The sequence below is a fragment of the Tinamus guttatus genome, unplaced genomic scaffold (assembly GCF_059628265.1).
Source record: "Tinamus guttatus ecotype Peru unplaced genomic scaffold, ASM5962826v1 Tinamus_guttatus_pri_ptg000060l, whole genome shotgun sequence".
Lineage (NCBI taxonomy): Eukaryota > Metazoa > Chordata > Aves > Tinamiformes > Tinamidae > Tinamus > Tinamus guttatus.
The window spans coordinates 196074-218748 of record NW_028288594.1 but is presented as its reverse complement, the minus strand read 5'-3'; the positions used below and the strand labels follow the sequence as shown (position 1 = coordinate 218748).

At 41.9% G+C, this 22675-nt stretch overlaps 1 protein-coding gene across 3 annotated transcripts in view; it reads left to right on the top strand.

The window, feature by feature from the left end:
• Positions 1–4430: 4430 nt before the first annotated feature.
• Positions 4431–22675, top strand: part of ITGA6 (integrin subunit alpha 6) — a 40644-nt gene continuing 22399 nt past the window's right edge. The window contains exon 1 of one of the 3 annotated variants that reach the window (XM_088519430.1): positions 4431–4609. In XM_088519430.1, the coding sequence (XP_088375556.1) occupies positions 4449–4609 (161 nt within the window). In that variant the 5' untranslated portion in view covers positions 4431–4448. The remainder of the gene's footprint in view (positions 4610–22675) is intronic. The other 2 variants (XM_088519431.1, XM_088519429.1) reach the window with 2 other exon arrangements.

Genomic DNA, 22675 nt, shown 5'->3' with positions numbered 1-22675 from the left:
GCTTTGCCTCCAGTGGTTTGAACACCGTGTTTGAACCTGCCCTGAACACAGCTCTGGCTCACTCAGGGCAGACGTGGTTTATCTGGCACATGCGAATGAAGTGGCTCTAGTACTGATGTTGTAAAACTGCTATAGGTAATGAAAATCAAGAACCCTAAAGCTATTTTAAAATAATCAGTTAAAATATTCCCCTTGAAGACTCATCTTCTTGATTTCCTGGAGGTTGTCTCCAGGGAGACTCTGAATTTTGCTTGCAAACCTTCTCTTTTCCTCCCCAGTTTTCTCACAGTTACCCACCCAAGAGAGGTGTTCCTTCCCTTATTTGATCTCCTTTAGGAGTCTGTGCCACGTTACCTAACCCAGGTAACCTCTGTTGACTCCCGGTCTTTTATGTTTACCTTACAGAGAGGGCAGAGGCTGCAGCCTTGGCTCACCAAGGCGGTAAGAAGATGTTCTGGCTGTGAGCACAGGGCTGGCTGGAGCAATGGGTGCTTTGGCCCAGATATGCTGCAAGGCCCACATATACATAGACATTAAGGGAGAGATGGGTGGATTAATAGCCAGAAAGCCTGCATCTGGTACTGGGTTATGCCTCCCTTTTTGCAAGGACATGCGCCATCGCACAAGCAAGGCTTTATGTGCAGCACAGCGCTGCAGATCCAGGGACATGCATGGAACAGGCAGGTCAGGGACACAGTCCTAGAAGTGTCACCTACAGCGATGCAAGAGGATGGGGGATAAGGGTCTTGCTGAGAGAGCCCCAAAATGGGTGCTCTCACCAAAGGTGCCTACAATGCAAGTTTAAGCTTAGGCTGCCCTTACTGGGGAAGTATTAACACAGCAGTATGTGACCAGTGAATTAGAATATGTATACGTCCAAAATGACTGCAGTTTTATGCCTCAGTAAATATGAAAGAAACATCCTTAACTATTTCTACAATAATCCAAAGTATTAATGTTTAGTTTCCTTTTCTCTCATTTCTCTATAGCTATGCTCAGAAAAAGTGCCTGCTCCAGTGTGTTTACAAGGACATTTATTCTCCAAACAATCTGCACTAGTTATGCTAAAACTACTTCAGGTAGGTACCTGACAGCTTGGGTGGAAAAATATTTTCTTATTATAAAAGATTTAAAGAAACTGGTATTCTGGAAAATTCGGTATGGATGCAGAACAACTCAGAGTCTGGACATTTTTCTTTCATCACAGATTTTTGTATGTGTAATACTTTACATGCTCTATATAGGCATGCTAAAACCAAGACACAAAATGTTAGAAGTCCAGACATGCAGTCTTTAGGGATTCTAAATCAGGAATATTATGTCAAATTCTAGATATTTTATCTACAAAGGCAAAATGTTTTCACTTTGTAAACCAGTAAAGAATGGCAGAATGTTGTTTACAGTTTTATATATTCAAGAGAAAAAGAAGTTATAAAAACAGCAGTATCTTAATTGAGTACTGAAATTTATCTGATTAAAACAATATAGCAACAACTACAAAAGTTGAAGTTTAGGAATCTTTTTGAAAGGATAATAGAGTGAGATGAGGCAATCTTCATTTACTTACAAATGATATAAATATGATCAGAGTCAGTTCTGTATAGTTCAGAACAGTAACTATGTAAATATAACTGTTTTAAAACTTTGGTTAAAAGCAAAATATTTTGCTTATTCGTTATCAAGCACATTACTTCTGCTTCTGTGTTTGCTAGTCCTGAAATTGCTGCTAAATCAAATCCAAAAACATCAGTAAAGGAAATTCTAGCAAAAATAGCCTAATAGCCTGGATGCAATAAAGACTAACAGTCCAGCTGTTTATGTAGCTCACGAGATGCATTCGTTCAGAAAATAAAAGAGTAAATAATTTGGAGAACAAGCAGTTCTAAGACTGGTATGTGTTTTGCATTGAGAAGAAAGCATTCAGAAGGTTGATCCAGGTTAATAAAGCTTAGAAGCAGTTTATGGTTTTGAACTGAAACAAACTTCATAGCTTTAGAACTTGCACAATGAACCAAGTGTATTTTGCCCTGTATCAAAACTTCACCTGGAATTACATCAATTATAAGATTTATTTATTTTTTACTGAAATGTGAAGGGGATGTTTACATACTTGGACTTTTCGGAACCATTTCATGTGCTGCATTAAAGCTGCACCGCTGGGTATCCACAAGTTGTGTATTTCTTTGTGTAAGACACTTTGGTCATATAAATGATAAAAGTTCAGAAATGTAAAGCATTGTTCCTTGCCTTCCTTTTAGGGAAAGCTTAAAATGTGTCACCAAGCTTTAGCTTTTCCATCTCACCTCTTCTATTTTCCAGAAATTATTTTTTTCCTTGCTAATTAACTACACAGTTGTCTGGAGGAGGAAAGTATTACTGGCACTAAAGCTTGCTCAACGTGCAGACACAGCAGGCAAACACCTTGCAGCCCTTTGGCAGAGTACCAACATACCATTAATAAGCAAACAGTTTGGAAGCTCAGCTATAGCAAAGCATTTGATACAGAAAAGAGACTTAGCTTTGATCTGGTTAATACTTTTCTTAGAATCACCACTGTGTTGGGTATAGTACAGTGGTCAAATTTAACAGGTCATAGTAGCTAATCTTTGTCCCCCCTTTATACAGGGATGGTATGAGAGGAACACTTGAAGTGTGTGTTGGTTTTAGATAACCCACAATGGTTGTTTTTTTTTTTTTTTTTTTTTTTTTTTTTGAGGAAGTGCAAAGGAAGGAAATTGGGATTTTTCCAAACTTTTTTTTTTTCCCCTCCTCCTCATCTAGAGCAAATTAAAATAGAACAAAATGATGAGAGACCATCCAAGGTAACTCCAAGCTGTTTGTGTGCAGTTCTGCTCCACCCTGTGTACGGTCTATTTTTGTTGTTCCTGCTGTGGTCGCTGGAGACAAGTTTTAATATAACTATGTTTTGGAATTCTTGTTTCTGCATCTGGAGTTGAGAAAACTCTGTCTCAGCCCTCAGCAAAGTCTCTGAATAATAACGAGCTGGTAAAACATGTCTAGGCAATGCTGGTTGGAGTGGGAAGGGAGAGAAGTCTCATTCAAAGGGCTCTGGATACGGCCTGGAAGTTCTTCTGTGACCCTTTACAGAAGTTATCAAATATTAAGTATTGCTCAAAGTAACTATAGTTACTGTAAGAGTACTGTAAACATGCAAGTTTAAATGCTTCTGAAAGGCAAACTATTTAGCATTTGAGGGCTGTATCAAAGTGTTTTAAAAGTCTTGTTTTCCAGTCTTTGCTAATTGCTGCACAGTGCAGAGCCAGCACTGACCGTGCTCTCCGGCAGTGAGCCCGGGACCCTTCTTCTCACCAGTCCTTCAGTGAAATTGCAGGGCAGTGCTTATGCCAGGGCAGCTCTTGGCTGTGGCGGCGAGTGTAATGGGAGTGAGCCCTGGATTAAACCTTTGAATGAGCTGGGCACAAAGAGAAAGTAGGGAAGGCTTCTATCAGGAAGAAATGTCTGTGAGCCTAATTTAACAAAATGTTTTGTTCTCACCCTGGATGCACATTTTTGGTGTGTTTTCTCTATTCTGCTGATGGTCTTGAGCCAAAGACCCCTATACAGGGAGTTATCCTAGAATAATTACTCTGGAAAAAGTAATCTGGATTAACTCCATGGAAGCACAGTGTTGCTCCAGAATGAATTATTGGGAATGTTAATCTGTGAGTGCTCTGTCCCCACTGCTCTTTGCTGTTTTTTTATGGGACTCACCTTTGTGAAGAGAGACTTGTCTGTCTGCAGCTTAAAGTCTTAGAGCAGGGGAGAGGAGAGAAAAAGGGAGGGGGAAAAAAAAAGTATTACTCCACTGATTTAACACTTGCAAAGGTTTAAAAGCCATGTATTCACTTATCCGATCTCGACTGCTATAACAAAATTTAGTTGCACAAGGAACAGAAATCTCTCCTGGATGACTAAAAGCCGTGAGGTGCCCTTGAAAATGAGGAGGCCCTCTGAGTGGGCTGTGAGCGAGCGCAGGTGGCTTTGCATCCCCTACCGCCTTATCTTGTGTTGTTTCCCAACAGCTAGGGGGTATAAACCCCCCTCGGGCCGTGCCCGGCGCCTCTGCCTGTTCTCACTGCAGCCGTGAGCCACTAGCGCTACCTGCGCGGCCCCACCCGTCCCGCCGCCGCGCGGCCGTTTAACGGCTCCGTGCGGGCGCCGCGGCCGTTAGCGCCGCGGCAGTGACTGAGGGAAGCCGGCGGCTCGCGCCGCCCCGTCTGCGTGGGCGAGGGGGCCGCTGTCCCCGCGGGCAGGGGGACCCAGGCGACATCTTGTGGCCTGGCCGCCCTCCCCGCGGCGGGGCTCCCCGGCGGGGCGAGGCGGGAGGCGGGGCGAGGCGGGGCCGCGGGCACAACGGGCGGCCGCGGCGCGGGGAGCGGCGGCAGCAGTAGCAGCAGCGCAGCAGGTCCCGTCGGCGGCCGGAGCAGATGGCGGCCGCGCTGCTCCTGTGCCTGCCTCTCCTGCCGTGTCTGGCGGGCGCCTTCAACCTGGACGCCGACAACGCGATCATCCGGCAAGGGGAGGCCGGCAGTCTCTTCGGCTTCTCCCTGGCCATGCACCGGCAGCTGCAGCCGCAGGAGCGGAGGCTGTAAGTGCCACGACCCTCCCTCCCTCTTTGCCTTCTCACCGCCAGGAAACTTCCCGGCCGGGCCGGGCCGGTCCCTGCGGCGCGGGGAGCAGCGCGGAGCGAGCACCTGCAGGCGCCGGGGCCGCCGCAGGCTGGCGGGGGCCGGCGGGGCGAGAGGAGGGCGCCGCTCCGCCTCCGCAGCGCGGCTTCCTGCGCGGGCCGCGCCGTGTCCCGCGCGGGGGCAGCGCAGGTGCCCGCGGGCCGCGCGTCCGGCCTCGTGCTCGCGGGCTGGGCGGCTCTGGGGGAAAGAAAAGTGCCGTTTGCGCTTTCATTAAAAAAAAAAAAAAAAAAAAAGTGAAATTGGCCTCCTGGGATTACCATTGTCCTGGATTTATGTAATGCAAGACCAAACCTGCCCGGGTGTGAAAGTAGGGGATGATATGAGGAGGACTGGAGAAAAAAAAAAAAAAAAAAAAAAAAAAAAAAAAAAAAGCAATTAGCAGCACGTGGGAGAAAGTCAGGAAGATCCAAAGGCGAAAGCGGGCTCCTCAGGAGAGCGGAGGAGCCCTCGCATGTTCCCGGCTGTGTCTGAGCAGGCTGCCAGACCCCACCCTGCACAGCAGTGCTGATGGAGCGCGGCTCCTGTTGGGTACTGCCTGGAGATGAGCGGATCTTCGCCAGTGTTTTGGTTTAATTTGAGGGAAGCCGAGTCAGTAATCTCAATATGGGAGAAGAACAGGGGAAAGAAATCACATCCTTAATGAAGTTTGTTAATAAACTTGGTTAAAAATGTGATTGCATAGAAATCATAATACATAGAAGCATGTAATCACAGGTAACCAAATTTCATCTAGGTTGCAGTATACAGGAAGTCCTCAGGGTATTCTGAAGGACAAAGTACACATCAAGGATTGCTTTTGAGAAGTCTCTATCCTAGTTCTTAGAAGGATTAAGTATTCATTGGTCTTCGTTTCATTAGGAAAACAATATTTGAGCTTGTTAGTATCCCATGGTGTTGTCAAATGCTGGTAAAGTGAGCATGTCCAAATACGCAGTAATAGAAGGCTCTTTACTCAGAATTCAGTAGAAGGCTGGTCATAGTATGCAAGCAGGCCTATAGTGTCTGCCTGAAATGCTTTACTGATTACTGGCATGGAAGTTTCAGTTTGTACAGTATATAGTAAGTGCATTGTCAGTATCCAAAGTCAGTCCAGATTCAAGGACAGAGCAGAGCACCATGGTTCTGTCTGCTTCTGACATGGCTTTCTGAATCCAGGCTTTCATGGGAAAAAAGGGTCTCTAACAGAGGCATGACTAGATTAGGGAAGCCATGTTTTATGCTGATAATGAACCTCTGAATATGAGATATCTTGCCTTTTTTAGGGGACTATTTCTGTGTTGTAGCATAAAGAAAGATTGTGTTATGATTTGAGTTCTGCTCTGGGTCTTGGAAAACCTGTGTTCAGTTCTTCAATATAGCATAAGTGTGTTACCATCATTCTGAGTCTGTTAGCATCTTTTCTGTGTCTACAAGAGTAGTCGTGCTGGCCTGTGAGAGAACAAGGCGTTAAACATGCTGAACTGCCTTCCTGGTGCAAACTGATCATTTTTCATAGGGACAGGGTTGTGTTCAGCTCCTTTCATGTAAATTATGATGTACAAAATAGATAGGAGTTTTAATGGAGAAACTTGAATTGAGGGCTCCCATGTTGGGCTGTACATTTGTAAACTGCCAGTTAAAAATTTAAGCTAATCCTGAGTAACTTGTTTGGCATGTTCAACAAATGGCAGTTTAGAGCAAACCATGTCTGCTATCTAAATGTACAGTGAAGGTGGGAATGGAGGTCCACTGAGAAACAAGTATATCTAATCCTTATGTGCTGCCTGTTAGTGGTAATGTTGTGCTCCAGCCCTGTTGCAGGGGCAGCTTTATACCCAGCTACCCCTTCAGTCATGTAGAGTGGCACAGTAGCAAGAGGCAACAGTAGAAGTACTTATTTCACCGCTTCTTCTCAAGGGGATGCTAACCTCAAAGCTCAGTCATGGCTGTTTGAGTGTGAACACTGTTAAGCACTTGCTAAAATATACAAAACTCATTTCATTGTTGAAACTTAATTAAAAGTGACATATCAGTTGTCATCTGGTCGGCCTGTCCTTCCAAACCAACCTCCCCTTTCTACCTTTACCACCCTCAAAAAAAAATAATAATAATAAAAAAAAAACTATAAAATCAGAACTGAGTTGCTGCTGATGTGCAAGGTTGTTGGATCCTTGTGCAAACAAGCTAATGTGAAAAAAGTATATAAATTCTGTTCAAGGGCTGCTGTAGTCTGGCTCTGAACAAGGGTTGGTAAAGCATGCTAAATGATCCTTAATTTTTATCTTTTTTTTCTCACTGAGTGATTCAGTGTTAAGCATTATGAAAATTCTTCGTAAAATAAGGGTGGAGGAGGTCTAGGAAGTGTGACAAATGGAGACACAGCGGAAGTAGCCTTTGATTAAACAGAGTGTTTGCTTTTGATCACCTTTCTGTTTAGTCACTGGATACTTTGTGAATGCATATTCGCTTTAAATGGTAATCTTTTTATTTGTTAGCATTAATTACTAATGCCGTGTTTGCTAATGAGGAATTACTTTAAGCAGTATGGGTAAATGACTGTTCAAGAGCTGCTTTCAATTTAGTCGTAAGTGGTACCAAATTTAAAGTTATGACGTGATAGTAAATTGTGTGTGTGTGTGTGTGTATCTTAGAGAGAGAAGCTGAAAAGTTCCTCAGCACGATAGGAGAAAAACTTTTATCATTTTGCAGTATTGGAAAGTGGGCTACTAAATATACGTGGATGTGGAAGACAGCAGAAAGGGCTAATGAAGCTCCAAGAGAGCTGTGCTTGTTGCCATTTACAAGATTGTTGTGGCTTTAGTCTGTCAGTGTGATAAAAATAAGGTAGTTCTGTTACTAAGAAACGGTGGCAGCCCAGTTGCAGTTCACTTAGTCTGAAAGGTAGAAGATCTGTAGCTTTGAGGGGCCTGAGTTTCTGAGACTGTAACTATAGGAGTAAAGTTAAAAATTAAATAGGTCTGATGGAGAATGTGAGTGTATGTAGTGTATGTTAATGGGGACTGTACTCACTGGATACATGCATGAGTGCACTCCATGTAAGATGTCCAACGGGGTCCTTTCCAGTCCTTTTTGGTTATAACTCAACAATGATTTAAGCAAATTTCATGAATTAGAACTCAAGTCTCGTGAATACTTACATTAGTCTATAATGTTATTTGCATGTGATTCTGATATTACTTTAAATAAAAGTGAAGAACTAAATGTGTTTTTTTTTCTTGTTCAAAGCAAAAAGATTGAAAGATGGAAGCAGTAGCAGTCAACAGTCAAGATGGTCTCATCAGAAGAAAAACTGTGTTAAAAGCTGTGAATAGGCGCAAGTCTGCATTGGCCATTAGCAGCTATGAAGCCATAAAAATTGTAATATTTTGCTGAAATTCTCACTTGTGGCAGGTTTTGCTGATATTGCATTTTCCTACTGCTAGCCATTATATCACTATATGACAAAGCTGCCTGTGGTCGCATGGCAGCTAGTGCTGTAGTGCTGCTGTGGTGCATCCTCGGTGGCAGTCAGCCAGTGTGCCTGTGTTGAGCTTATGGACTTTCTGCTCCTGTAATAAAAAGGGTGGATTGTGCCGCTCTGCAGTGCGAAGCACCAGTTTCTGCTTTCAGAAGTGTTGTAGTGTAGTTTAGGCTTTAGATGTGACTGAAATTAGTAGCACTACATATCTGCTTCCTTAGGATTTAAATGCCTTAATAATGATGGTCTTTACAGCATCTAACAATAATAATAATAAAAGTTACTATTAATTCCCTCCTCCCTACCCTTTTCCATACCGTCCTATTACACTCAGTAATTTTCTCTAGTGTCTCTCTTTTGTCTATGCAAACTGTTCCTGGATGACCTTCTTGGATGCTTAGTTTCCTCATTTACGATAGCAGGGCAGGTTGCTGTCTGTGCCCCAGATAGATGAGGGTTCTGTGGCAAAGGCCAGGGTTAAGGGAAGCTGGGAAAGAAGAGAGCGAAGTAGTTAAGGAATAAACTTGCTAGGACAGCAACAGGATTCTTGATTTCGGAGGTGGTAAGGGAAAGATGTAAAGAAAAAAAAATCCGTCATACTAATATGCTGGGAAGAAAAGAATTAAATATCTCAGTTGTTAGCACTAGGTAAGGAAGAAGAATTGCTATGGTTGCTATAGATGGAGTCAAACTGCAGAGAGTGCGAGGGACATTTCTGTTAGTGTTGGGGGTTGTTCTGCACCCCCCAGCATGTTAAATCAGAGCTGACCTGTTACCTGTTGCAGAGACACAGCTGAATGGGTGAAACTGTAAGTGGCAGAGAAGGGTGGCAGAGAGGCTATGCATTTTGTGAACTGTCTAGTCATCAAGTGGGGCAGGTCATGTTTACAAAAGCTTGAAAACCCCACCAGATAGTTTCCACTATCTCACTTGTAATCTTGTTAGGGGAAAAGTTCAGGATCTTTTGTTTTTATTTATTTATTTATTCCTGAAAGGATCAGGGAAAGATTGCAGTTAGTCCTGCCCAGTACTAATAAGGTGAGGAGGATGAAGTGGAGTCTTGCACTGATACACACTAGAAAGTTGCTGTAGTTAGTTCCCTTGTATCGATGTGAAAAAGGCTTTTGTGTAGATAGACTTGCTTGTGTTTTGATTTAAAAAGGATTTATTTTAGTTTGGCCTAAAATCAATAGTAGTTTGTTTTTCTTAATAACCAAAATAAAATTAGTATAGCCTTCTGCGCTAATATAATTGAATTGATGGAATTAAATTGAATTGATGGAATTGATGGATTTATAAAGTTAGAATTTAATTCAGTAACTAATACAGCCCTGTGCAGCTGAAACCTGAAGCTGAGTGAATCCAAGGCAAGGGAGCTGGCACACTGTCAAAACTGAAGAGCAAGAGAACATGACAATGTATTCCTGCTAACTTGTGTACTTACTATTTCGATTAACTATTCCATGGGGTTTTTATCTGTTATTTTTGAAAAGGTAACCTTGGAATCAGTGATGAAATGCACGCAGTAAAGCTGGTTATGGGGGCCAGACTGTTGCAATTCTGCAGGTCTGGCCTTTGAATGACAGGCCCAGCTTTTGCACCAGGAGTGCCAGTGCGCAGCACAGGCAAGGGGTGCCTGGCCCTGCTCCCCATCTGTAGGATTCACTCTAGCCGGGGAAGTTCTTGTGCTATTTGTATAGGAGAATTCTTTTCCTGAACAACAGGAGTGAGATTGATACAGGTTGCGTCTGCGTGAATGTTTTGCCAGTGTAGGTATGTCCTATACCCAGGGTATTTTTCTGTTCCCCTCCAACTCATTTTCCAGACTGATAAGTGGCTTTGGAAGCACATACGGGTTACAGACTGGGCCTATTCTTGGTAGCTCGTGCTCGTGTAGCTCTGGAGATACTTGCAAGGCACCAGCGAAGTCACAGGTCACACAGTGAGAATGTGCTTCTCAGAACAGTTTAGTTCAGGTGGCTCCGAAAAGGCTGTGGCAGGAAAGATGTGTTACAGTACAGTCCTTTCCCTTTAGCTGTGTAAATTGGCCAGCACTGTAGCATTGACTGGCACAGCAGAAATTCGTAGTGTAGAAATAACTTTCAAATGTAATACATGGCAAATCTCTTATCCAGGTACTCAGTCTCCTTGAGACACTTGTTTTTTAGGGGATTGTACACTTTTTAGATAACACCATTTATGTTCACCTGCAGATGTTTTAAGATTTTTGACCAAACCTGCATGACTTCTATTACATTGCTATTATTGAGAATGAACAAAAGAGTAGTTAGTTGCAGTGTCAGTAGAGCTCTGCATGAGGAAGGACTCCAGGATATGCCTTTTGTCTGCATGCTGATAAACAGCCTTGTGTTCAGACATGGAATTTAAAATCAGCTCAGGCTATCAGTTTCAATTAAAGCTCATAAAACTATTATGCTGTCAGTGGAAGGCACATGTACCTGATAGAAAAACTTTGTTTCACAGCTTTCTATCTTTATATTTGCTGAGCCCCACTGATTGATATGTTTCTAATGTAACAGGTACCCTGTCCTTGGTTTGATGCTGTAGCTGGAGTGTAAACTCTGCAGAGTGGCAATGGTGACAGACTGAGGAGAATAATGGCTTCAGATTTATTATTTTTAAATATCTATTAATTTTAAATGTTCTTATTTTTAAATGCCATGAATTTAAAATTGAATAGAAATCTGTGGAGGCACAAACTCATCTCTCTTAAGGCTGGGTGTTTGGAAAGAAGTGATGTTCTGTAAGCTACTACTCTGCATGTAGAACATAGACCTGTCAAACCCTTACACAACTTGGCTCCATTAACCAAAATTGCTTTAAGTTTTGCTCCATACTGTACTCAGCTCTTTCTAAAAAGACTGAATTTATACCACCCTAGTTCTTAGGAAATAATAATAGAGTATACATTAACGCTAATGAACACAGCATATACTAGCTCAGCTACTATAGCCAAAGTATTAGACATTTCTTGAAAACAAAAGAGAAATATGATCAAAATGTTAATCTTAACTGCTCTGTAGGCTACTAACTAGAACAAAATAGCACAGTACGAACAAGGAGAGACCCTGATCTCGGCAAGAAGAAAGGCGGTACTTTTTATTAAGCTAAGTGAAAGCGAACAAGCTATAAGCTAACAGTAAAGGCAAAGAGTTCTTGACAGGTTGTGTTCTTGAGCATGGGTAGCGAGCCCTAAAGAGCCCAGTGCGAAATTGTGTGGCAGACCTGGGCAGAGCAGTGCTGGAAGAAGGGTTAAATAATTAGAAAAACCAGCAGCTATTCTCTTTGGTTTCAAACTGGCTGGTGTAGGCAAACACAGACAGACAGAGCAGTCATGACTGTGTACGCATGTCTGACTGCTAAAGGCTGGCTAAAGCTTTCAATGAAAGTCTCCCCGAAGGATTCCGCTATGAAAAGGCCTTAATACTTAATGTTTACTTCAAGTAGGGATGAGGGCTGGTCCTCTGCCCCTCTTATCTGATACAGACCAGTTTTAGGACTGTAGCCGTGAGCTAGGTGGGCTAAAATATATTTGAAGAGTGGAACCTTTATCACCTAAACCTGAGGGGGAGTGGACTGGAGAAGCGTGTCTCCTTCCCTGTGCTCAGCTGAAGGCTGCAATGAGCGCTGCAGGCAGTGGTTGCTGTGGCCTCACTTGCCGTGGCCTCACTCTGCACTGCTGTGTGGCGCTGCTGGCGGCTGCTGCGCCCAGAATTGAGCTGTGGTGCACTGGCATCCCCAAGGGTTCAGCTGGCAAACAGCTGCTTGGGGAGCTGATTGCAGTCTCATCTCACTGACTGACGGGAACATGGTGCTATTTAGACTTAAAAAGTGACTGTAGTGTCTGTTACAGGAGGGTGGAAAGCAAGGGAAACAGAGAGAATATTGATCAGCTTGCAGGGGTGTGAGGAGACTGCCATGCAAGTATGTGAAGTATGCAGTGTGTGCAGCACAAGGCCTGCATTTCTGCACGATGGACTGTTTCAGAGCAACAGGATTTAGGATGGGCTTGCCAAGAGCCCTTCTTGCAGCAGAGTTGTTGGACGGAGCACTGTTTAGTCATATAGTGATCTGCAAGTTTGGATGTTAAAATCTTGCCATGATTTCTCTTTCCGTTTTCTGTTTTTTTTCTGAGGTGTTACAGGCAGTGAAGAGTTTTCAAGCAAGTATTCACAAAGACTTGGGATGTAGTGGTAGGTTTGGATACAGGCTGTGTCAGAATTATTCTGAGAAGGTAAGATGAAAAATTTATATCACTTCTGTAATTACAGGTCTTACTGTTTTCTTTCTGGTCAGATGGTTAGCCTCTAATGAAAGCAGCTGTCACTCTTGTGCGACTACCTTGATTTGGGAATAAGACTCCTTAAACTGGCATATACTTTAAATCAGGATAAGGAATAACAGAAGTATTGATCTATCTTCATTCACATGTCAGGTTGTAGAGGTATGGCATTATGTTTAGTGTTAAAAATAACATCAATGTGTGTAGAGAGTTCTAATTCATCCTTTTATCATGGTGGAGCAGAAAAATATCTTGTACCTTGTTTGAAAATGAGAGATAGCCTGTGCTCTAACTACTTCAGAAACACTGAGCTATTGTCCAGTCTTTACCTGAAGTATTTGATGGATCGAGTCTGCTGTAATTTGACTACAAAATGTTTTTTATTTAATTAAACAATTTCATTATATAAACTTCTTTATATAGGTCTCTTTACTATTGGCGATTCTTTAATAAATAGCATGCAGCTGTCTAACCTATTTCAACCAAAGATTGCAGTTTAATGTATAGTGATGTTTATTGTTTCTATTTCTTTAACTTTGAAGTAGGGAGAAAAAAAAAAAAAAAAGAGGTGCACAAGGCACCATGGAGCCAGCTAAGAGGAGTGCAATTTTCAGCACATTGAAAACATATGCCTTAACAATGCTGCTAATGTTAATTTGTATAGAACAAGATAAACTTACGTAGAAGCACTACAGATAGATTGGCTTCCTATGAATGTTTATTGAATTGCAGGTATGCTAGAGAGGTAAATTGTTCACCAGGCAGCATGTGCCAGTCTTGCTCTCTCTGTTAAACTCTACTCAAAACTCTTTCCACATGTGCCAGAGCAACTGTTAGTTTTGTGCCTTTGCAAGGAACGTAATAGGGTAAATTTTTCATGGAAGATATGTAATCCATTGGAGAAGAATTGCAGTTTAAAATCAGCTGCTGTTTCTTATAGTGTTTTACAATCAAGCTGGAACTGGGTGAAGCGTTCTAATTGTAACCATAAAAATACAATGTGAAGATATTCTGCAGAATGCACAGGGATTAGGCTATGAGGCTAATGGTCACTTAAAAATAAGCAAGCAAAAATCCCTTTTATTCAATGAGCAAATGGTATTGTGTGATGTTAACTAGAAAATTTACACTTCATAGTAGTCGTTAGCAGGAGTAGGGTACAGTAAGGCCCAGGAACATTTGAAGAAAGAATTATGTATGAAAAAGAAATCTGTAAAACATTGAATAATAAAGAATTGCAGTTCTGTGGTTTAGTTTAAAGAGCAAGCCACATGTATTCCACTATTAGATACCTGGGATTAAATTGTGTATGGCTTGGAAATCACAGTAAAAAGCAGAAAGTGCATGTTCTCAAATCATGTTTCTCAGAGCATTTGCTAGTGGGGACTGACTGGCTTTGGCTCCGTTGGAGTGTTGGCCTTTTTTTCTCATTTCCTGTTACAGAACTGCATCTAAAAATATGTAATTTCCTAAGATTGATTTCCTTTGAGCTGTCGTTATACTATGAGTGAGGATGTTATGACTGTGTTTGGAAGGGAGAGGATTCTCAGGATCAAAAATGGATGGGAAGTAGGTTCATGGGATGAACCTACTGTCTGGTTGCAGTCTACAGCATAAAATTTTGTCTGTGTTAACAAGGTACACGTCCTACAATGGATTTCACTGTTCATGCATGAGCCTCTAGGTTACTCTTAGCTCTATTCTTACTTGCATTTGTCTCCAGCTTTCAGGGAACTTTGGGGATCTTTGAGATGTCCCTACAAGGACCAGCAAATAAGATCTGTCAGCAATTTGTTAATTAAATCTGCTGAAACATGCTGATAGTATCTGCACAAATGAGTGAATATCTGATAAGAGACTTAGGGTCTTCTTTCTAGTGAAGATGAAAGAGGCTTTTTTTTTTTTTCCCCTCATTGGAATTGAGCATATTTTGCTTTTGCCTGCTTCAGATAGCACTGGTAATCACACCCTTCCAAACTAGTTTTCTAAAGTATGTATTTAAAAAACAAAGCAGCACAAGATTGAAAATGCAGTCGGAACGACTGATGCCTGTAACACCTCTGGTTGTTTGCTCAGCACAGGCACAGGTCAAAGATCGGAGGGAAACGTGTGTTTGTCTGGGAGCCGCTCTGGCAGCCACCTGCAGCTGCCGGCCAGCCCAGGAGTGTCAGCTGGCCTTGAATTTCCTGGGATCTTCTTTTTTCTGCAGCCTTTTTTTCTCAGTAATTTTGTAAAGAGCTTTGTAAAGGTTGTTTGGTTGTGCATTCTTTCACTGGCACTGCTGAAGCAGTATGGTGGTTAAGCCTGCTGACTGTGTCTGGGCCTTTGCTTCATCCAGTGAAGTGTATGAAAATTGCTTATGGCTCTTATTTAATCACCCGTGTTTGTTTAGTATGAAATGAGAGATAAGTGAAAATGACATAATTTTCTTGGCTAGAGGTACCAGAAATAATCTATTTTTCATATTTAACCAACTGTTGTAGCCGATGTTAAGAATAATTGTGTAAGTCCTGAAAGTTTTCGTCCATTCGACTAATGTTTCTGCTGGAGAAGTGATGGCAATCATGTAACCTGGCCCCAGAATATTGCTTAAGAGCTAGGTTTGTTCCCTCTTCTTAGCCATGCTGCATTTCTGCATTCAGTGATAGAATACTTTGTTGTCGTCTGCTGAGTCCTAGGAATAGGTGAATTACTGTTTGCACAACTTGCAACCTACAAGAAAATAGGGTATTAAAAAAATCTGAAAGCCAATCATTCCTAGGAGCAGGGGAAGATGGAAAAAATGCATGTGCAAGGGGAAGCATGTAAAAATTAAGTACGTCCGCAAGTGGAGGCGGAGCAGAATGTCGCTGGGGAGAATGCAGTGGATTTCCTGGCACAGTCTCAAATCTAAATAATTATGCACACAGAAGCAGCTTGTTTCAGACCTTGCAAACCTGCTGAAGTTCTCAGTTTGTACATTTCTGCTGACAGCAAAATGCAGTGTTGCTTCTTCACTTTGTCCATGGAGAAATTTGTTGTGTATTTAGAGTTTAATTCTATTTATCCATTTGAGCTGTTTCTGAATACCTGCATGGAGCAAATGAGACTAATTAAGTGGCTAGACTGAATGGGCACCTTCTTGATGTATGACTGGCTTCCACTTCAAAAATATCTTACTGGAGTGACATGTGACTCTTCAAAGTGACATGTTTTCAGTTAATTTGGTAAATATGTGTCTGTAAATGTATCCAGTAACACATCTGTTTTTCTGTTTAAATTTGAAGAAAAGTCTCACTCAAACTTTTGATCCTGTTTTATACAGTGAGTCTAAGGCTATGATGGAGGCTATGTTTTAGTTTGTAAGTGATTTTTGGCTACCTAAATGTTTGCCCACAGCTTATGTACTTGCTTTTCAAATATATATGTCAGAGTGTCTCATTTACATCTCTGAGCGAGCGTTGTGGGGAGAACTTCTTATTCTGCTTCCTCAGGATATGTGTCTGTGGTTGTTTGGGCTTGTTTTTGAGAAAGTGTAGGGAAGAAGTCCGCTCAAAACTTCTGTTGGTCTTGACTGGGTGAATTTCCCACTAAGGCTTTGGTCAGCACGTGTTACTTGAATGTGGTGACAGGCTCCTTTTGTCAGCTCGTGAATCTGCAGTAGCTGTGTGGTACTAGTTGTATTGTGAACGAATAGTTGGGAGTGCAGCTTCATTTGGCTTCAGGAATGGTCTGCTCTTCAAATAATAGTAGGCTGTGTAGAAGCTGTAATGTGGTATATTGTCCATGGTTTTAGTGTGAAATATCTGTGCCTCTTTCTGAGCTTCCTTCATACCTTTTAATGATTTAATTATGGTCTTAAATGAAGCTGATGTAGTTCATTCAGAGAAACAGAAATAGGGGAGTGAAATTTGAATCCAAATGTTTGTTCTGCACTTCTGTTCAAACTCCTACATTTTTTTAATGGCTTTTGTCATACTAATGAACAGTATGTGCCTGATACGGTTGTTACCTCTCTAACAAATAGTGCCTTCAGATAATTGTTGGGAGCTCTACTGTTTCAAATGGCCTTTTGGAAGAAGACTAACCAAGTGTTTTCATATTCTGATTACCCATGTTCATTTTCTAAAATGCAGCTAGTGAATTAGGAGACACTGCTCTCATTTTTCACAGCGCTCAGAGGGAGGTGGGGTGTGTTGTGGGGAGCACAGAGATGAGACCTGCAGAAAAGATGAAGTTTGAATCAGAAAGCTGAGGTCATATGCGGCATGAATGGTCAATGGCCCCTTTCCAGCAGATAGTCATTCCCAAGCTCTCTCGTGTACTTATTTGAGCTAGTAGTGTAGTGCATGACAAAACTTGTTGAGAGCACATGTGGTGCCACTGACATTCTGCTGGCGGTGACGTGTTTCACAGGAGTGGGCAGCAGGGCTGCAGCTTGGACTGGGTGTGCGCTGGGAGCGCTGGGGCACCGCGGTAGCTGCTGCTCAGGACCACAGCCTCAGCACACGCACCTGCCTGTCATGCAGGGCTGTGCTGAGTGAGGCTTTATTTGCTTTATAGCCATCTAACCTTAACTCTGACAGTGTCTAGTACTCTTCGCAGTCTCACTTCGTGCAGCCTTTGTCCTGTGCATGGATGGTTGTTGTTCTTACTTTAAATCTGAAGAGATGTATAGAATGTAAAGGAGAGACTCCAGAAAGCTGTGGGTATTATTCAGGTCCTTTCTCGCTTGGTAGTGTGAAATATGTCATGTATCTCCTAGTCTGTAACCAGAGAATAATAGAGCCTGAGCGAGAAACCTGTATTTTGAAGTAGAATTTTGGAAACAAATGGACCATTTTTTTTTGTAGTTTACCTGCAAGAGCAAAAAGAAAAAGAAAAGAAAAAGTGCTTTCTACCAGGATTAATATTTAGGTCTTTGCTCTGACCATTTAATCACCATTATTTGTGTATGAACAAATCATATCCACACAATTTGTGGTCAAGCAAATCACTAATAATGGATGAAAATCTGGTCTGCAAAGCATATTTCAAATCCATGCACACTGAGCTGTTGGCTGTAGGGGAGGAAGTGTTTATTTTTCCAGGTGACTTTGAGGAAACCAATAATCGGTGGCTGCTGTGCAATAACAGGTAGCTCTACAGTCCCAGCTTTGCTTCGTACTAGATTGCTCTGGTCATTCTGTTGCTTTTTGCTTCTTTTACCAGCTCTTGTCACAATCTGTTTTCTGAAAGAGGCTGATCTAATAAAATGAAAATTGTAATCCTTTAAATGCCAGGGCTCCAAGGAAGCAGAGTTTAATGGTGTGCTTGGTCATATCAGGACAATTATCATTCACTTTAAAGAGCTGTTACATATACATATATATACACACGTATATACTAATAACACATGGGAATGGTGAGCATCTCTGTGGCTGGTGTCGCACGTGTTACTCACTGCCTCAGTTATTGCTGACTTTCCCAGGAGAGGGCTTCTCTGGAGAAGCTCAGTGTGTTGGTTCAGCTCCAGTTCCCATCCTAGCGTGTGTGGAGGGAAGATCCCTTTGCACTCACTAGCCTGCGGTGCTCTTTTCTGCACCTTGTTCTTTGGCTAAAGCAGAAGCTAGTCGGAGAGCAGAGGTGGTGCTTCTAGTATTCAGACACAGTCTCTGGGCCATTGAGCAACTTCAGTGGGTAGTGTTGAGAAATACTGTGCAAGTTAAGAGGATCCTCCCCGCTGCTTTCCTAAAGCTTGAAAACTGTTGAGATAACAACTGCCTGAGGGAAGTTGTTATGTGACAGCGATTTGGCCTGGGAGGGCAGGAGCAGCATCTTCGTGGGCCAAGGCCCAATCCTGTTCCCAGTATGACGAGGACTTGGCATCTGTTTATGTGAATAAGAGCAAATGAAGAACTGTGCAGGCCCTTTCCCAGCTCTGTCACCTCCTCATTCTCCTGAGTTGTTGCTATCATAAAATACTTCTGTCTTAGGAATTATTAATATATTCCTTCTTTTGCAATGCAGTTGTAAATAATAACTCCTAAATGTTGGCTTGGACTGACAGAAGTTTGATCCTGGGGTCATAAGGGCTACAAGTTATAGCCTCTGAACGGGGTGGATGTATAATATAAAAGGACAAACTGGTAAAAGACGACTGGAAAACTGTCTTCCATGGAAAGCTGTCTAGACATTCACACTGAGATCAGTGATCTCTGCCTGGAGATTTTAAGCATCTGATATAAAATGGGGTGTATGACTGTTGATTTGGTGCAAATTGTCCTAAATATGAATTATGGGTAATTACTCAAGTTCGTCATTTTGCCCAATAGATTTAAAGTCTCTGAGGACTAAGTACTGTGAGGGTGGCAAGAAAAGGATGCAGGTGTGTGTATGTGCCTAGTCAGGAGGGAAGAAGTTTCATACCACACAGCATTTACCTTCATCATTTTCCAAATTTACCCGTCTCGTGTATATGGAGTCTCTCTAAAAACACAATGAAGTATGAAGTCTACAGTGGCAACATTGCTATCTGGGAACAGGAAACTTAAATTGAACATTTGTGTTCAATGAAGGCTGAAAAATTGGAAATTGTTTACACCACTGACTATTTTATTCCGCCTATTTGTGCAAATGGCTAATGGTTTGTTACCCAGGAAACCCTTGCAGTTATTTCTGCTCCAGTCTGTTAAAGCTCAGAGCTGGCACTATTAAAGTGCTACTGTTACTTTTAAAGAAAGGCTGGCAAAGATGCAGTGCCTTGTTCAGAGTAGAAGATACCGCGGAAAAGGAAGGAATTTGAGGAATGAAGAAAAGTTTGGAAGATAGCAGAGTATCTGAATTGAGTGCAGCCTGGGGTATTTCTCATTTATTTAAATTCAAAAATATAAATATGACTTAGTGGCAGCTGTTTGCTTTCATGGACAGGATTTTTCTTTCAAAAATATTAATGATGTTTTTCCTTCCTTTTGCCTTTTTTTTTTCTGAGTTAGTATCTAATCCAGAGATACTGTTATGAATCACAGTTTTTCTTTGAAGTATATTTTGAAAACTGTGTCTTGTCCTTTGAAAGTGGCATGCTATGAGTGAGGGAGCTGCTTGCTCAGAGCCTGGAGAGTTTTTTGGTATTTTGTATGATTTGTTTTTCTCATCTTTGCTGCAGCTTTCTTTTTTGGAAGTAGTCAGGGTAATTTTTCAAACAGCAACAGTGAAGGTTGAGAGAGCCTAAAGCAAAAACTATTTCAATTTCTCACTGTTACTGTGGTTTTCATTAGCTGAGAAGGATTTTGTAGCCATGCAATAAAACTGTCACAGCTGCCTATTAAATGTCTCAAGTATTATCAATGAAAGCAGAGAGGGTTTTAAATCAGCAGTTTTTTGCTTAATATTTATTATTTGTAAAGCGAGAAAGCTATTTGTAGTGTATTTTTGTTGGATTTTAAGAACAGCGTTGGTCTACTACTGATTTAATGTTGCAGCTTTTCATCTTTGTGTGATTGCTGTTGCTGAGTACAGGTCAGTACAGGTCACCAAACTGAGGCACGAGGGCTGCCTGATTATGTCTCAGTAGCTTGTTCCTACCTCCTTGCTCTTCTTCAGAACACGTGGGTGGGTATAAAGCATGCTTTCTTTAAGCATACACTTAGCCAAAGATCTCCTCCAGTGTTAGATGAAGTCAATAAGAATTTTGATGTCTCTTTGGAGGATCGAATAATGTTGACATAATTCATGGGGTTAAGTGTTTCTTACCTCAGCCCTTTCCTTTGAGATGACAGCCAGGAATTGGACCAGGGAGAGCTGTGTTCTGGTCTGGAAGGGGCTCAGTGTTCACTGTGTCCTGCTCTTGCAGGGAATACTGGGGTAAGCGGGGCTGGGCAACACCCCGAGGAGGCTGGGGCAGCAGGACCCAACCACCTGTGCTGCAGGTGTTTCTCTGTGTCAGTTAGATTGGCATTATGCACAGGCCTGCAGTTAACCTGTGTCTGTAGGATTACCTGAAATATGGCCATGAATCTGGGGTCGTAATGGAGTAAATCTGTCCTAGAAGCTGTCAGGTGCTCAGTAATTGTTGGTGGAACTTCAGTCATTATCCCCCAGGTCCAAAAAGTAGTTAAGAGAAAGCAGTACTTAACATAGTTCTAACCAACAGAGCAGCATGACTGATGTGTTTGGTTTGATATTGGAATTTTAGTTTGAAAGTGGAAAGCACATGCTTTAATTATAGGGTGTGAATGAAAGCAAAGAGCATTGTAGCTTTGTGCCAGCATGTGAGACAATTCACTTTTTTATCACTTAGTAGATGTTTCTTTTGATTTATGGAAATCGCATTTTTATTGAGGGTAACAGAAGAAACTACTAACAGAAGTGCCTTTAACACCTGTGCAGTCTGATGGGCTCAAGGGAAATGCTGTCAGTTCACAGTTTGTATTTAAGCAAAATGAATGGGGAAAAACAGGTTTTTAAAAATTGTAAAATCTTAAGGCTCCATCAGCAACTAGTGCTCAGATCGGTTCATATTGGCATATTGTATGGCAGAGCTTCTGCTATCTGCGTGGTAACACAATGTGTCGAAGTCAGTAAAATGTCCCCATGCTGGAGAGTGAGGTTCTTGCCTCCAGCAGAGTGTACTGGGCAGCAGGGCGTGGGTTTGGTGTAGCTGCCATACAGCTGCCTTTGGGCAGGCAGAAAGCCCTGGCTATAGCCTTCACACACCTTAAAGATGAAGCCACAATAAATAAATTAATCGTAACAAAATCAGAAGGAAAAAATGAAGAACTTAGATTTTGTCAGTCCTCGTTTTCAAAGGAAGGTCTTTCACTTTTATTCTCTGTGTTTCATGTGCTAATATAAGTAGATACTGATATCTAGCTCAGCACTTCCTTCGCGTTATCTCCTTCCTTTGCAGAAGGAGATTTTGCTTGCCATTGAAAATGCTGAACTGGAATGCATGTAGCTGCAAACAGAATTACCTTGGCTGTGTTTGTTTTATTTATTTTTCTCCTAATGAGCTCAAACTCTATTAAATTTCCCTTATTAAAGCTCAACAGAATAAGTAGCCATGAGATAATGACTGGAATGTGTCTTTAGCTTGCAAGTCTCTGCAGAGCAGGCAGCCCAGTGTTTTCAGGCTGCGCACAATCCGATGGATTGGGACTGCTTCAGTCATGCTGAAATTCTCCCTGGTGCGTGATCTTGTGTCATGCATCCTAGGCCTCATGCACACTTTCTCATTACCACGTTTTCATTTTTAAATAAATAATTTAGTGTCTGTAATAGAGCTTTGATTTTTTTCAAGCATGCCTCTCTGAACAGCAGGCAGGCAAGTAGACTAGTAACAGTCCCCATCAAGCACACTGTGACTCTCATAGTGTTGTTTCACATGATTTGTTCAGTCAAAGATTAGATGCACGTGACTTTCTTGCTCACATTTCCTAATAGTGTTAATCCTCATCTCCTTTAGTAATCTGTCTGGCAGAATTTGGGAGCGACAGTTTAGTCTACTCTGTTGTGACGTTTCAGGCGGATAGGTAGCAAAGCAATGTAGGTGGGCTCCTCCTGTTTTATTACGTCTTTGGCTTGAAAATGCATTTCAGTATGTACCATTGCATCGATCTGAATGGATTTAATCCCTTACAAGGGCCTGTTCAGAGCACGTCCGAAAGCTTGATTGTCCTGTGTGTGCAGAGAGACTTGCAGCATTGTCCAGCAACAGTGAACCTAGCAGGACTCTACAGGTTTTCATGAGCCTCGAGGACTAATGACAGAACTTCTGATGAAACTTTTTTGAAGATTGGAGGATTTTATATAAGTCTGCTTCAAAATACTTTTTTTTTTCCCCCTCAGTGAAAAGGAATTTAGGAAAAATTGAGATATGGTCTGGGAAATACCTAAGGTAAAATATTTCTTCTGAGATCATGTTTACTCTAACTGAAACTTTTCCTTAGCAGGCTGAACCATTGCGTTTTTCATCTGTTTGTCCTTACATCCTCTGTCTGAGATGTCGTAGCGTGTTGGGGGAATTTTAGATCAAGTGAGACATCTTTTCATTTGCTGCTGTTGGCTAAGCTGCTTACTCCTTGATGCCTCAGTGGGTCTTCCCTCTGGCTGAATCATGATTATGGGCACATCATCATGGTGTGTCATAAAAGATATAATTTAGCCGGGGAGAGACTATAATCTAGCTATCCCGTAGAAGGGAAGAGGGTCGTATTTTTCTTGATCTGGCACCATTTCAGGCAGCCGTAC